At 32.2% G+C, this 17,126-nt stretch overlaps 1 protein-coding gene across 1 annotated transcript in view; it reads right to left on the bottom strand.

Annotated features, from left to right (window-relative positions):
• The window catches only part of GALNTL6 (polypeptide N-acetylgalactosaminyltransferase like 6), a 1,147,170-nt gene that overhangs the window by 644,258 nt on the left and 485,786 nt on the right, over positions 1-17,126 (bottom strand). Inside the window, exon 4 of the mRNA XM_077779662.1 lies at positions 7,242-7,408. Within this exon, the coding sequence (XP_077635788.1) occupies positions 7,242-7,408 (167 nt within the window). The remainder of the gene's footprint in view (positions 1-7,241; positions 7,409-17,126) is intronic.

The following is a 17,126-nucleotide window of genomic DNA, read 5'->3' on the forward strand; positions in this document are numbered from 1 at the left end:
GATTTATATATATAATATATATTTATATATAATATATAAAGGATTTATATATAGTATATATATTTATATATATTATATAAAGGATTTATATATATAATATATATATAAAACATATATATATTATATATATATATAAAGGATGATATATATGTAAATTCTCATTTAGCCCCTTAATGTGCTACAAAAAAATTCTTATGTTTCAAGTTAATGTTTAAGAAGAGAACAAAATGATAGAAAAATGACAGTTCAGATTTATCAGGACTTCAAAATACAAAAAATATTAAAATAACTTAAGAAAGAATCATAAAGCAAATATAAAGATTATAACCCCAAGGTTGACTTACATAGAGGGATGGTATGGTAGAGCTATAGTTTTAATTTGTTTATTTCATTCATTTAAGTACATAAAATATTTTTTAATGACAAAGGAAAAGAAAGTCGTAATAACACAAGTTTCAGTTGTGAAATTTGTTCTAATATTATATGTGATATCTAACATTAAGTCCAACCAGACAATGAAACTTAGTTTGACCTTTCATTCTATCATACATTTTCTAAAATATTTATTTTTATGTTCAAAATTAGCCAAAAAGCCTTTCATTCTGATGACTACATTCTATCAAACTACACTCACATTCTACAGCAGAACGTTTAAAAATACTTTTTGTCAAAACTAACTACATAAAGTATCTATTTGAACTGAAGTTTCCACAAGCATACCTTTGTAAATTAAATATAAATCCTACTGAAAATGAAACTAATTAAATCACACTTAGGTATACTGTTACTTTCTTTCAAAGTCCAAAGAATATAATCCCTGCAAGAATCTTTTGTAGTGCTCTGAACCTACCAGTGCTAGTGTTATAAATTCATTAAGAATAAAGTAACATATACTTTTATAGTATCTCAAGGTCCTTTATTTTAATCTGCAAAACAAATAGGCCTCTGCTAGATAAATAAACGATTCTAGTAGTAATTGTGACGACTGTCAATGTGTGTATAACCCTCAGTAACATTCCTGAAGACTGGAGAGATTATTCACATTTGCTATTGAGGAGAAAAAGGAGACAACAAAATGCTACTTTAAACATTAAGGCGAAGGTAAGGCTCACCAAGAACACATCTCTCATTATTTTAGTCATCTAAATTGTTTATATGGACATCATGTGAGATGGGTTTTTAAATTTAAAAGTAGAGAGATAGAAATCTTTAAGTGTTTTGCCTGCTGAGACAGATTCTATCAAAGCATATTCTGCCACTGGTGGTAACAATCCTCTTTTATGAATACAAAAAGATTTTTTATGAGTTAATTTTGTATCATGTAACTTCCAAAACTTACTCTTGTCGTTTTATATGCTCATTTTCCTCTGACCTTGAGAACACATTACTGTTTTACATTCATATTTATGACCCTGGGATATGGTGCCACTCTATGTTTTGACTCCCTTTCAACCACAAATGCTAAACTAATTGGTAAACAGAACTATTTTATTAAAACTATATATTTTGTCATTATACAATATGATATTCAAATTTATCAGCAGAAATCAGAACAGCTTTCTTTCCACTCTTCAGCAGGTGATGCTGAATTTCTAAATAGAAAAATGCACAATTGTATTTACAGCATTTTATTAGTAGTATTTAAAACTGAATCTTTATTTTAAAGTACAATTATCCTTACAGTTTAAAATATGAATTTTAAATCTAAACAATTCCAGGATGCATCCCAGTGACTAGTTCTTAATAAACCTGAGACATAAAAATCACATGTGTCATAGCCTAGTGAAGTATCTGAGGGAATGCCAGCACTAAAACATTTTTGTTGACTGTCATCTAAGAATCTTATATGCACTTTAGTGTTACTATTTTATCATATAAAATAGAAATGCACTACAATTCTTTATCTACTTTATGACCTTTTCACACTGATGATATCTTCCAACTTCAGATAGTTGTAAAACATGTGCTGATTTGTCTGCTTATGGAAACTTGTCTTAATGTACACTTGGAGACTATTTGAGAAAAATAGAGCCAAATTCAAGGCTCATCATTACCATTTGTGAGGTTAAAATAGTCTCACTATTTTAAAGATTTATAAACACTTTAAACCATGTGAGGAATTTGAGATTTTATGGCAATATGGATCCTTACAGAAATTGCTTTGCTATTGGTTGATAATATATATTTTTATGTAAGTATTTCAATATATATTATAGATATACAAATATATATTTCTTTTCCACTTTCTGAACTTGGCCTGAAAATTATTGAATGAATCCAATGCAAAACAGATCTACAAAATGCTAGGAAGAGAAGGAAAATTGGCGAGAGGGAAGAATGGCAATAACCTAAAAGTAAACAGAAAATGCTATAAAATGAATTCATCAGAAGGCAGAGGAAATGTCTACAAATTTGTGAAAATGCCAAAATCTATCAAAGAAATGTAATAACAAATGTAAAATTAGTATCAAAAATAATGCAGAGATAATGTTATAGGATTTCCATCCCAATGTTTCCTTACAGATTTATAAATCCAATATCAATTGCATAGTTGGCAATAAAAATAGAAAAATTTGTTTATAATAAGATACATAGAAAACAGGACATTTTGAAATCATGCTATTTATGCATCCATATTACTCAATGAAGCTTCAACCCCAATTCTGAAATGTATGAAAGTTATTCTGAAGCTTTCATATAAAAAGTACACAAAGATCATGTTGAAATAGAGATTTTGATATATTTGGATGGGGCCTAAGAATCTGCATTGCTAATAAGCTTTCATTGTGGTGCTGATGCTGCTGGTCCATGGACCACACTTCGAGGAACAAGGATTTATGCTATCTACAGAAAAGTACACTGGGTTTCTTAAAGTTGCTGGCTTTGCCAGATTGGGAGGATAGTCTCTAGTTTCGGATTTTCCTTCTAACTAGTACATGGGACAAAGCAGATCTTTGTGAATGTGAAATACTCAACTCCTACCTTTCCTGACCGACTCTGGAATCAGCAGGGGCAAGAGGGAATGAGTGTGTGTGCACCTGTTTTGCGTGTGTGTACCCAGTGCACAGTTGTACCCAGTGTACCTCCACCCAGCTGTACCCCCATACTTGCATAAGGGAAAGGTGTCAGCAACTCTCCTGTGACTATCCTAAATGTGAACTTGCATTCATCTAAGCACATAAAGTTTAGAGAATTGTCAGGTTCAAATATGCCCTATCTCTGAGGTTAAGCCCCAGCTTATTTCACACATTTCAACATTTTTCCATGTGGTTGCTGTTAAGGTTGCCTGGAATTTGGAGATAAGCCCAGGATTAGTCCTGCTTTAAAGTCATCATGAGGCCTTGTTATAGGCCTCAAGTTAAGTTGTTAAATGTATTTCTGAGAGCTTACTGGAAAAAAAAAATCACATTCACTAACTTTGGTAAGCTTCAGGTAGCAAAAACATAATGTTGTGGAAAACTTACCTGCAGACCTGTGCCTTCATAAACAGAGGGCTTATGATAGGAGGCTGAAGCAATACCCTGTTTCCCAAGCTTGCTTTAGGAAGAATATGTAAACTGAGAAAGGCTGGAAGAGGGTGTGTACTTTTTGTTATTTAATTTTGATAATGGATCAACCCTCATCAAGCAGATTTTTAAAAATCACTTTGTAATATTCATAATTATTTTATAATTATGAAATATTTTAGTGTTTCTTTCCTCTATTGCTATGAAAATAACTACCACAGAACTTGCCAATGACTAGAGTGTTTGTATTTTTTGGAACTCTGAATTCCAAGTGATACTAAACGTGTGCTATTAAAATAGACAACATGTTGGCTTTTTTCTTTTTCTTTATTTTTTCCTTTTTCTTTATTTTATTTTATTTTATTTTTTGCATATGTAGCTATTCTATTGACCTTGAGGACATAAAATATAAAGCAGTACTATTTGATTAAGTCTTGTCAAAATTTTATTGCCTTCGGCCAAAAGACATTGCAGAATATCCAGAAGAAGAGCCCATAGTGCAAAGGTGTCTAGATACACTGAACAGACTTGAAACTGGAATAGAGTTCTGAAAATAAATATAAAGTAAAACAGTTCAGAAATAATTTCCTAAAGGAAGTGAAAACTCCTTATCTTCCTAGACTTTAAATTTTGTCTGACCTACTTAGTTTGATTTTTAAAGAATTGGTGAAAAAGACTCTACCTGTTACAGGCTTACAATTTCTGTGTTGTCTAAAAGAATGTATAAGTATACTTTGAAGTATGGCAATTTTTAATGGCATGGCTAGAGATAGCATCAGAATAAAAAGGAGCAGCAAAATCATCTGTCTTAGAGGCTCTGTAAACAAGAGGTGTCTTAAGATATCTTCCTTCTCATATAATAGAGAGAATAAACTTGAAAGGAATTTTGATAAACACTTAGGTAAGGCATTTCCTATATATAGGTAGGTAACATGCTGGTTTTATCCTCCTTTTGATAAACCTCTACAATGTAAGTTTTCTTCCACCTGTAGTAGGTTACTTGCTTATTCGTAAAATTTGATTTTTTAAATGTTAAAGCAGTCTTAATTTTTCTAACATGCTATAAATTACCACAATTTGTCTTCATAACCCCTCTGACTTCTGTTCCTTCAGGAGATGATAGGTGGATGGATGGATGGATGGATGGGTGGATGGATGGGTGGATGGATAGATGATTAAATTGAGAAGATCGCCATAAAAACTATGGAGACAATTTATATTATAATGGTAGGAGAGTATCTGATGAGTAGAAATAGATAGTTGAGAGCGATTAATCTACATTGCAGTGCACATTTGCTCAACTGTCTAAGGCAGCTCTCCACCCTGCCCTCTCTATGAGGAATTACTTAGATAACTAAGGACTTATCTCCATTTTGATAAAAAAAAAAAATCTAAGACACAGAACTCATTAATCTGATGTCATATAGTTAGCAGTTGATGTTAGAATTCTAAATTGTGTTTGTCATGTTAATTTTCTGATTTCCCATAATCCAGGAAGTAGGACTGATGATTCTTAAATCCACCTAAACCCTCAAATTTTTTCATATGAGATTTTTTTTTAATTAAAACAAAAATTTGGAGGGAGAGTCTTTCCTGTTCCATGCAACCTTAGAATTAGGAAGTATTCTAAAAGATTATAGAACTATTTTTATCACTTATTTCTTTCAAAGTTTACTTTTACACATATTGACAGCTTAACACTATGAAAAGCAATATTAAAAAAATGTAACCTTTTGAAGTTTTAATGATCATAAAATAATACTCTCAACTTGATAGTTTACAGGCATGCAATACCTAAAGACTTAACGAAACATTAAAATAATCATTATCTTTAAAAATGTCCAATAGAAAACTCAAAATCACCATTACTACCCCGAATATTCTTTTTTTCTGTTGTCCTACTTCTCTAACACTAATTACACTGACATTCTTCTGTCACTTACTTCCCAGGTAACATTATATGCAGTAGGGTAGTCAAAGGTCCTACTGTACAAAAGATGACAGAGAATTGAAGTCAAGACAAATGCAGATGCCACTATTTTCTCTTTCTTTAAAGATGTTCAGTTGAAAAATGCCTCTGAGAACATTCAGCAAAAAGTGCTCTATAAACCACAATTTTCTGCTACCAAATGTTTCCTACTATATTACCCTCAGGTCAAAATTCTGCTGTAATAAACAGTTTACCAAGACAAAGTTAATTATGTAGAAAATGCTCCACAGATACACTATCTTATTTCTCTTAGTACCAGTCAACCACAAAAGACCATTTATTTGGTGATGTGCAGTCCCAGATCTTTCTTCCCCTTTTTCATTCTTTTATTTAAAAACAAAGTTTAAAGTTTTAGCTGTAACACATTAAATGCTTATTTTTAGCCTGAGGTATCGATAACTACTTTGAAATAACCAATCTCAGTTAGAAAAAAAAGAGATTAATGTGTTATTTAAATTAAGTTTTTAAGGTACCAATTACAAATTTCAGTTTTAGATACTGGCTTCCATTCTTGGGTAGGGTTGAGGGCAAAACTTCCTAAGCAGCACAAGGCAAAAATTACTTTGAAATCAACCTAAATTACCAGATTAATAGTTTACTATTTTAATGGAATGATGTTAGACAACCTCATTTTTGTCACGTAAATTTCGACACACATTATTATTAGTTCAATCATGACTTATATTGGAAGTATATCATTCAGGACGGGAACTCTGTTAAAGAAATCTTAAAGACTAACACACTGAGCAATTTTATTTTAACAGAATTTTTGGATACTATGAAGAAAGTACCTTTTTTTTTTTTTTTGCAAATGAAATTTCCAAAGCTTTAATTAACCCACTTGGTTTCAAGATGTTTTCTTTTGTGAAGCATAAGAATAATAGGCAATTAAACTCTTTTACTGCCATTTTTCTTACAGATATACAGTACAGTTAAGCAGAGCTCCTTATGCAATGAAATATAAGGTAGAACACTGCATTCCCAAATAGACGAACATCATTAGAAAACGGTTCTTCCTGTCCACTCACATCAGCCAAAAAAGAGAAACTTTACTTTTCTTCTAGAACTACCAATTCTCACATTTAGACCAAATATGATTAATGAAGTCCTAATCTCAACAAACTTTCTAAAATTTTATTCCTCTGTCTTATAAAACACATGATGTTTCTCAGAATGGTAGAAATATTAGAGCTTATGTCAAATTTTCTAATACATACCAGACGTTTTGGTTTATTGTTCATCTATGATAAAATAGCTAGAATTACCAAATAAAAATATTTGTGTTACTTATAATTTCTAGTGTTTATGAAATAATACAGGCATAGCCTAGAGAGCGTATCATACTGGTAAACAATAGAGCAGATGCTTTTCAGAAACAAGAACAGATTTTACAAATCTACTGGAATATTTCCCCATTCATATGTACTTACAATAGCATATTTTGGAGTGTTTGTCCTGAAGCTGAAAGTAGAATTTGGGGCATTTTGCCAGCACCTATCTAATTTACAACAGAAATGTAATGCAAGTTTCTTATATTTCCACAAATGACACCAATGCCTTCTCATTCAGTTTCTTTCCCATTTGGCCAACATTTTATGAAATCACAACATAGACAAAACTTTACAATCATCTTTCAGATAGAGTCAGAAAGAAATATCACAATAATCTTCTGGCATTTTTTAAAGCCTGTAATGATTATATAGGTAATAACAGAATCAGATAAAATATCATTAACTGTATCTTACCTCTATCACTGAAGTCATCTACTAGAATGATTTCTGCTATCAGACTCTCTGGGGTTCGGTTAATTATACTGTGGATAGTACGCAGGAGTGAAGTCCAACCTTCATTATGAAATGGGATAATGATGCTGGTGTTTGGCAGACTTTCCAGGTACATCTTGTGCTTACAACTGGAGATGACAGAGGAAGATAAAGCAATGTCAAATGCAAAACTATATATCGCATACCGCAATTTACTATGTTATCCAACATCTGTGAATACTATCCTTTGTCTAATACTTGTCCAATCAGAGCTTGTACATAAAAATAATTACTCTGTTCATTCATGGAATTCATTAATGATCCCTTTCAAATGTGCTCTTAATCAAATAATTAGTTATCCTTTTTATGTATCAGGGACTCAAATACTAGTTAAGAAGTGTATTGAAACATTATGGTCTTGTTAATGTTTCCTATTGTTACCTAATTGTAATAAGAACACGGTTTGTGAGTTAAAATTGTTTCCACTTAGCACATGGTTTAGGTTTAAATGGGTTTCCCGGGAAGTTCTGGAAATCTAACTTCTATAATAATTATGCTTAGTTAATCATTTTGGTGGTGGTATATTTCAGCGGCTGGACAACATTTAAGCTCTACAAGGAAAACATAGTCTTAACAACGAAATAAATGAAGATTTAATCTTAAATAAGCATATGCTGATACAATCATACAATAAGATTACAGTAAGATCCAAAACAGACATTATCACATTTCTAGTGGAAATTTTAACAAGAAAAATCATGTAGCTTTATTCATTGTGAAACAAATCCAAGATACCAAAAAGAATGTAGACTTTAACTTTGGGCATAGTTAAAAGTGATTTACTATGTGTAATTGCTATTTTTGCGTATTTACGATTTTTTTAATTAATTTATAAGCCACCTGAAGGCAGGAACCTGATCTCAAATCTCACGTAATTCCTAGCTCAGCAGGTTGTCTAAGCTTTGTTGAGGATGATGAATTCATCTAAGTTTGTGAAATCTGAGTTACTTCAAAACTAAAATAGGTCAAAATTTCAATCAATTATCAGATTCAATGATTTTCCTGGTATGAATAACCTGAAAACAAAAAAAAGAGAGTGGAAATCTAGTAACAGGCAGTTTCCATTTAAATGCAGACACATCTAAGGCTTCAGCTTTTGCCAGGACACTGGCTACTATTTCGTTTAGAGGAGGAAAACAAAAAAAAAAAACGTAGCAGGATTTGAAGTTGCTTAGATTCTACCAAGATGCATAGAAATGCACCAGAATATTCAAAACATTACTTAAAATACTTTTCCAGTCATTTCAACACTTTGTTTTACAATTATATCAATGAGATTTATTAAATGCTGCTATGGATCTGCAGCAAGAGATGTTGCCTCAGGCTTGGGAAAACATGACAATGTAATTGAAGCCAACAAAATTAACTATCCTAGGAAATAAAATAAAATTAAAAATTTAGGTATATAATTTGAATATACAAATATAAACATTTCATTTTTTATTTTGTCCCTATATTATTATTTAATCTCAGCATTTATTATTTATAACAATATAAAACAAGTAGATTTTGATGTTTTAAAATAGAATGAAAAGAATTAGGAAAGGAAAATTAAAATAGTACCATGAATGGGCATTAAATGCTAGAAAAGAAAACCTCAAATTCATTTTAGGATCAAACAAAATGGTTGAAAAATATATAATAGCATATGAAACAGTGATTTCTAAGAAACTATTGTGAGGTGGATGCTTTCACATGAATTGCACAAGTCTGGAAAAGAGTGCTTAACTAATTCAACACACCTTGTTATAGTTATATAAAGTTATCCATTCTTAACAAAGCCAAAGGCCCAAGCTTCACTATATCAATATTCAGGATAATTTCACCTACTTGTGTAAACCATCATACCTAACAATGCTCTAGGAATGCAACTGATATTCCCAAAAAGGCAAATTAGTTTTTAATCATTAAGATGAGACATTATACATATCACTTGCTTATTAATTAAATAAGAATTGCACTCAGAGCAATACCCTATAAGCAATCAATAGACACATTTAACAGCTGTATACAATCTATTTGGAAAATGGGCAGACACAAAAGGATGCAAGACTGATTGTATGCAAATAAGTCTTTCCCTCATAAAAATGTTTTCAATAATTTCTATCTCTGTGAGCTCAAACTATTACTGCACATAAGTGAAAAGATCTCTTCTACTCATTTGTCAGGTCACAATGATCTTGCCTGAGGTTTGACAGAAGCCAGGATCCAAAATGGAAATAAAACAATGAACAAAACCTAGTCCCTGACTTCAAGAGGTTTATAATAAGATGGGAGATATAGAATGGTAAATAGACAGTTACAATTTTAAACCTAAGATGATACTGTAGAAGTTTAATAGGGTGCTATAGGACATGTAAGAGAGCCGCCTGAACCAACTTGGAAAGTGTTACTGAAATTCAAGTGAGAGCTGGAGGTGGTCCGCAAAGACAGGTTCAACATATATTTAGGAATAGAGCTGACATGACTTGGTAATGGGGAGAAGTAGTTTAAGGAGGACTCCCATGTTTTGGACACTAGGAATTGATCTTATGAAACACAGAGGGAGGGAGGCAAACCATAAGAGACTCTTAAATACAGAGAACACACTGAAGGTTGATGGGAGGGTTGGGGAGAGAGGAAAACGGGTGATGGGCATTGAGGAGGGGACTTGCTGGGATGAGCACTGGGCATTGTATGTAACCGATGAACCACGGGAATCCACCTCAAAAACCAAGACCACACTTTACACACTGTATGTTAGTCAATGTGACAATAAAGTATATTTAAAAAAATACAGACTGATGTAAAATCACAGTGTGTGAGGAGCCCACCTAAGGACTGCAAGGGTTAAAAATGTAAAAATTACTACACTCAAAATTTTATCTCAGAGTCTGCTTTTAAGGGGGAACTTCTAGCCTGTCATATGCCTAGACACAGGCATATAAATTATACTGCACTTGTCAAAAACAGTCTCTTCAATATAAAATGATGGTCAAAATTCATTTTTTATTTATTTTTTAAAATTTGCATCCAAGTTAGTTAGTATATAGTAGAACAATTATTTCAGGAGTGGATTCTTTAATGCTCCTTACCCATTTAGCCCATCCTCCTCCCACAATGATGGTCAAAATTCTTTAAGAAACATGACTTTTGCTGTATTATGAAGCTTACAGTTGGTTACATCTGGAGATATTTCAAAATTATGGGTTTTTAAAAAAAGTATTATACATATATTTTATTATTTCTTTCAACTTATTATTGATGAAGCTCTCCTCAGGGTCTTCCCCATGCCTATAAAATACAACTCTAAGGATTTTGCACAGTGTGCATATAAAAACAGCCTTATTTGAATTAGCAGACTATTAGGAATAAGGTTAGCTCCTTTACATGAATGTAATTTATTTTGATAAATTAGACCACATTGAAAAGTCACTAATATCTTGTGCTGATAAACCTTTCTCATACTGAAAAATCAGACTTTATACATCAGACTATCTAGGTTCACACTGATGACTTTGCCCCTTCCACCTGGGTGACAAAGGGCAAGTTATAACTTCTGGAAGACTAGTTCTCTTCTGTGGGGCCATGCAAGGGTGAAAAAACAAAAACAAAAACCCTTTTTCATAATGCATTCATGAGAACTGAGTTACACAATCCATGGAAAGAGCTGAGTACAATATCATATCTGATACTAGGAAGGGTTTGATAAATAATATCATTATTGTTATTGCTGTTAACTGTTTTTTTTTTTAATTGTTATTTTACCTGTCAAGTCCTCTACAGTAGGAGGTAGGAAACTAGGAAAGACAGCAACTGCATGAGGGAAAGTGAGAGACACTTCAGATATGAAGATGAGTCCATTTCGGTTTCTTCCCTTAAGGATTCACAGGCCAGTAGGCAGATATAGAAAATGATTTGACTCAAGTGAGACAAGTGACATAATAGATGGCATAGAGCAGTCAGAGCCCAAAGGAAGTATGACTAACTTTGTCTAAAAGAATTAGGGAAGTCTTTATAGATGAGTCTGTATGTGAAGAACAGATCATGTAGGATCTTTAAAGTGATTCTAAGGAATGTGGACGTTAGCCTGAAGTCAGTGTGCAATATTTCACATGTTGTTAGTGACGAGGAAGACAGGACCATGTTTACATATTCTTCTGGCAGCAGGGCAGACAATGGAGACAGCAGAGACAAGGCAGAATGACTGGAGATTATAATAGTTTTGGCAAAAGGTAATGAGGGCGCTGATCTGATGTTTACTCTGGGATAAACCAGCCTCTTTGTGACAGGGTTTAGTCTGATTGAATTATATTTAGTCATTCTAGTACTTACCCTGCTCCAAACAAAATCAAATTCACTCCCAACCTCAGCCACTGGATTCAAGGAGTTGTGTTCTAGATGACTGGTCCTCAGCATTACTAGAAATACTGAAGCACAGCCAGGGCTTTATTAAGAATCTGAGACCTGTGTATTTTAGGCTTAATCTCAAAGCAGGTTGAGAATGGAAGTATGTTAAATATAAAGACAATGTGGTAATATGGACTGTGCTGAACAAATAAGTAAAAGAAGTCAAACACGATTTATATGTTTATGGTTACAGATAGGTAATAAATTTACAAAAAGAAAATAGGGAGCAATTAAACCATTTGTCACATTAAGTTTATAGGAATATGAATGAAAATGCCTGTAATTATTGCATTTTATATTGTGTTATTTTAAAATAAGCATTTGCATAAAATTAACGTAGTGTTTAAGAATGGCTTAGAGATGAGCCATTAAGTTAAGAGATGTTACATAACATCTTTTTGTTAAGTTAATTTATCTAAATAGATAGTAAAAACACTCTTCAAATTTTAAATGTACCAGAGACAAAAGAAATAGTTTAAATTCTTTAAAAAGTTACTTGAGAGAAGAGACACATCATGAAGGCATTTCACAAAGCTAAAAATTTAATGTATAAATATTTTACTAAACTACTTCCATTAATGAAAATAGAATCTTTTTCATACTCTTCTATTTTCTCCAGACAAAATACACAAAAATTTTCTGCTAGTCTCTACTGGTATTTGTTAAACTGAGAGATTTAAAAATTATTCTTGGTTTAACAACATTGCTTATTTTAAATACAATATCATTTCTTTCATATTTACACTAATTTATCTTTATAATTTCATGGGTTTTACAAAAAAAAGTTGTTCTTTCAACAACAGGCCAAACAATAAATTTTAATTGCAGATATATAAAATAAGTGCCAGACTTATTAAGATTTGTGTATTTTTAAACAGTTATTTGATTATGCATGCAACAGATGTTAGTATTTTTTGCTGTGGGCATTTAGCTAAACTTGTATTTGAGGTTCCTAAGACCCTCACATTCTCCTCACCATCACCTAAACATTCCTTCTTACTGCCTAAGGCTGAATGTTTAGTTTTGTCTATACTGTAAAAACACACATTTTTAAGATTCAAACTCTTGGATTGCAAGATTTGAGTAAAATGTTTGGGTGAAAGTTCTTACAGATTTCAATCTATAGCTCATTCTATGAGTTTCTTTAAAGTATGTCTTTGTTTTTTGTTTGGTTGTTTATTTTCTATCTGCTTATATTAAATCTAGCAGGCAGGATGTTACAGTGGGGTCATAAGCAACCCCAAATCCCAATGGTTCAAACAATGAATTTCTACCATGCTGCTTGCCTTGTTCACCACTGTTTAGGCAGGAGACTCTCTGCTCAATGCAGTCACTGCAAACAGCCAACATTTTTACCACAGTTAATCACTCTGCCAGAGGTAAATGAGAACACGAATGGGTCTCAAGCTGGTTAATAAATGGTCTGTCTCTAAAATGACATTTTGGTTTCTACTTACAACTCATTGGTCAGAATTAGTCACACAGCACAAAGGCTCAAGAAGTAGAATCCTATATGGTCCAGAAGAAATATAATCAGAAATATCTGGCAAATAATACTAATGAACACAGCTATTTTAGTCTTCTGCTTTTTTTTTAATTAAAAAAAAAAGGAAAAAGGAAAAATAGAAATTACCTGTTAAGACTACATTTAGATTAGATGTAATTAAATCTCTTTAATTTCTTCATAGACAAAAACAGTTATAACATTTAATTAAGGCCCTGAATCTACAGAAACATAGCTACAACCACATTTTAGAGCTGCAGGTACATTTCAGAAATCATCAAGTTTAATTCCTTATTTAATTGGGAACTGAGGCTCTTAAGAGTTTGGGAGAGTTAAACATAAATTATTTTACAGTCAAAGTGGCCAAACAGTATACTGGATGAAGAGGTGGTATGATAATGGGACACTATTCCTGACATAAAAATTTACCATTTTTAAGAAAAGTTTATTTTACCTATTTTGAGACAGAGCGAGAGAGAGTGTGTGCAGGTGAGAATGGAAGGGGGGACAGGGAGAGAGGGAGAGCATCCCAAGTGGGCTCTGTGCTGTCATTTCAGAGGCAGATGCAGGGCTTGATTCTATGAACTGTGAGATCATGATCTGAGCCCAAATCAAGAGTTGGATGCTTAACTGACTGAGCCACCCAGCTGCCCCAAATTTATATTTTTTTGAAAAATATTTGTAACTCACACAGCTAGATAATGCAGAGCAAAGATTAGAACCGATATTCTTCGTTTCTGATTATAAAATATTTTAGAAATGTCATTGTCATTCTATCTTTGGTCTTTTAGATATCTCCATATTAATTGAGTCAATTATTATTATGTAAAGATGAATATTTTTAAATGGGATAGGTGATCAGTTTATTAGCTCAAATATTTTTGTGAAATATACAATTTATTCTCCATAGATATATTTGGAAATAAACCATTTAATAATCTGAATAAATGTCTATAACAAAAAAATATGATAAATTATCATTTGAATACAGGCCCTAAAAGGGACTGGACCACTGAATCACTGGACCATCTAGATCACTAACATTATACTCTTAGCAGCATAAAATAAGCAGGTATAATTAAATTGTTAAAATAAGTGATAAAAAGACAATATTTAAAGCAGCTAGGAAAAAGATATAGGTCTGGAGGAACACAGACTAGAATGGTAGCACACTTCCTGTTAAATATAATACAAAATAGTGAGAAAGAGGGGAGCCTGGGTGGCTCAGTCGGTTAAGCATCTGACTTCAGGTCATGATCTCACGGCTCATGGGTTCAAGCCCCATGTCAGGTTCTGTGCTGACAGCCAGCTCAGAGCCTGGAGCCTGTTTCAGATTCTGTGTCTCCCTCTTTCTCTGACCCTTCGCTGCTCACACTGTCTCTCTCTCTCTCTCTCTCAGAAATAAAAAAACATTAAAAAACATTTTTTTAATAGTGAGAAAGTGGGGCAATATCTTTTAAGTACAGAAAAAAAATTAAAGATAAAAATAGTTTTCCTTAGTCAATGAAAATGTATTTCTAAAACAAGGCAAAATGAAAACATTTTCAGATATGCAAATGTTGAATAAACTCATTCATCAGAAAACCTGCATAAAGATAAATATTATAGGAAGTCCTTCAGAAAAATTATACTAAGTGGGAATCTGTATCGAGACAAAAAAAGAAAAAATAACAGAAATGGTAATTATAAGAGTAAACAATAAAATGACTGCTTAGTTATTATTTTAAAAGATAACTGATTCATGGACAGCAAAAATGATAGCAATGAATTTTGAGATTTATAACAGAAATTGAAGCAAAATGTATTAGCAACAATAGCATAAATGCCAGAAGTGGAGAAATGGATGCATGCCTTTCTAGTTATACTATAAATCAAGACATTTAATATTACTTAAAGATAAACTAATAAGTTAATATTATATTCCATCAATCCTAAAATAACACAATAAAGAATTACATCTACTGTGCCCTTTCAAAAAGTTAAATGGAATAATTAAATATGTGGTTAAACTGAAAGGAGGTACAGACAGAAGAAAGGGAGAATAAGTTTAACTAGTAAAAATAGAAAAGCAAGAGTTAAATGGTATATTTGAGCCAATCATATCAATAATTGCATTGCATGTAAGTGGTCTAAACATGCACACAAGAGAGATTTCCAGAGTTCTAGCTGCTGCCTCCACCAAAATCATTTTTAATATAAAGATGCAAGTAAGTTTAAAAGAAAATGTACAAAAGATAGAGCATGATAACACTAATAAGAAGGCTAAATTGGCTTTATAGTCAACAAAATAGATTTCAAAGTAAAAAAATGTGACCAGAACATAAAAGTTCATTTCATATTAGGGATCAATTTGCCAAGAGGACAAAACTATAAAATGCGGCACCTAATAACAGTATCCAAATACATGAAGCAGAAGTTAATAGAACTTCAAGGAAATAAAGACTATTCACAATTATTATAAGAAATATACTCTTTAGATTTCTTTTGCTGCTCTTTCTCCAGTTTTTTAAGGTAAAATAATAAATTATTGACTTGAGGATTATTTTCCCTCTACAAGCATTGAATGACAGAAGTGTAAATGACAGAAGTATAGTCATTCTAAGAATAGGAGTACATATTTGAAAAATTTAATATTTATTTTTGTGTTCAAAATATTTTCTAATTTCCCTTGAAACTTCCTTCTGACACACTGATTGGTCAAAAATGTTTTTAATTTACAAATGTTGTTGATTGCCTTATCTTTCTGTTATTTTCTTTTGATTAAGTTATATTATGGTCAGAAGATATATTTTATAAGATTTCAGTATTTAAAATTCATGGTATTTGTTTTATGACCCAGGATTCAGTCTATTTTGATTATAGTTTTATGAATACTTAAGATATGTATTCTGCTGTTGTCGGATGGAGTGTTTTCTGTTTATTTTGGGTTTTTTCCCCTTAGGTTTCCCCATTTGTGCATTTGTTGAGTTATTTATACATTTTTAGCATTGTATATCAATGTATCCATTGTTATTTTGATGATATCTTTGCATAATATTTTAGTACTTACCTTAGGGATTACAAAACATATTTTTCCTGTGTATTTGTAATTAATATTTTACCACTTTACTCTTAATACAGAAATTTTATTACTATGTAGGGTCCTTTATAATCTCTCTTCTAGGCTGCAATTGTCTTATATCTATGTACATTGTAAACCACATCAGAAAATATTGTATTTTGCTTTCCATTCACACATGTTTTAAGAAACACAAGAACTCAGTACTGTTTTAAGTGCTATTTGGAATGCTCAAGTCCTTCCCTCCACCTATTGCCATTGCTTTTCTTCAGCATTCTCAGTCAGTTAAGCTACATTTCTGTCTAGGTTTTAGAGTTGAATTCAAGGTGAGGAGAATGTATGTGTTGACTCCAACTTACCCAGAGACCAGAACACTGTCAGTATGCTTTAATTACAAATATCAAATATATTTTTTTAAATTTTATTATGTGTTTATTTATTTTTGAGAGAGAGAGAGAGAGAGAGCGTGCGAGAGAGAGGCACAAAGCCTGAACAGGGGAAGGACAGAGAGGGAGACACAAAATCTGAAGGAGGCTCTAGGCTCTGAGCTGTCAGCACAGAGCCTGACCTGGGGCTTGAACCCATGAGATCATCATGACCTGAACTGTATTCTGATGCTTAACCCACTGAGCCACCCAGGCACCCTACAAACTTAAAATATTTTATAGCTTCAGGGATCTTTCATCATGACCTGAACTGCACTCTGATGTTTAACCCACTGAGCCACCCATGCACCCTACAAACTTAAAATATTTTATAGCTTCAGGGATCTTCATATTTTCTTCTTCATTTTATTTAGTGTCCATTGGATTTTTAAGAAAATTTTACATTTCATCTAAATATCAAATTTTTGGCA

The sequence above is a fragment of the Crocuta crocuta genome, unplaced genomic scaffold (assembly GCF_008692635.1).
Source record: "Crocuta crocuta isolate KB4526 unplaced genomic scaffold, BGI_CrCroc_1.0 scaffold158, whole genome shotgun sequence".
Lineage (NCBI taxonomy): Eukaryota > Metazoa > Chordata > Mammalia > Carnivora > Hyaenidae > Crocuta > Crocuta crocuta.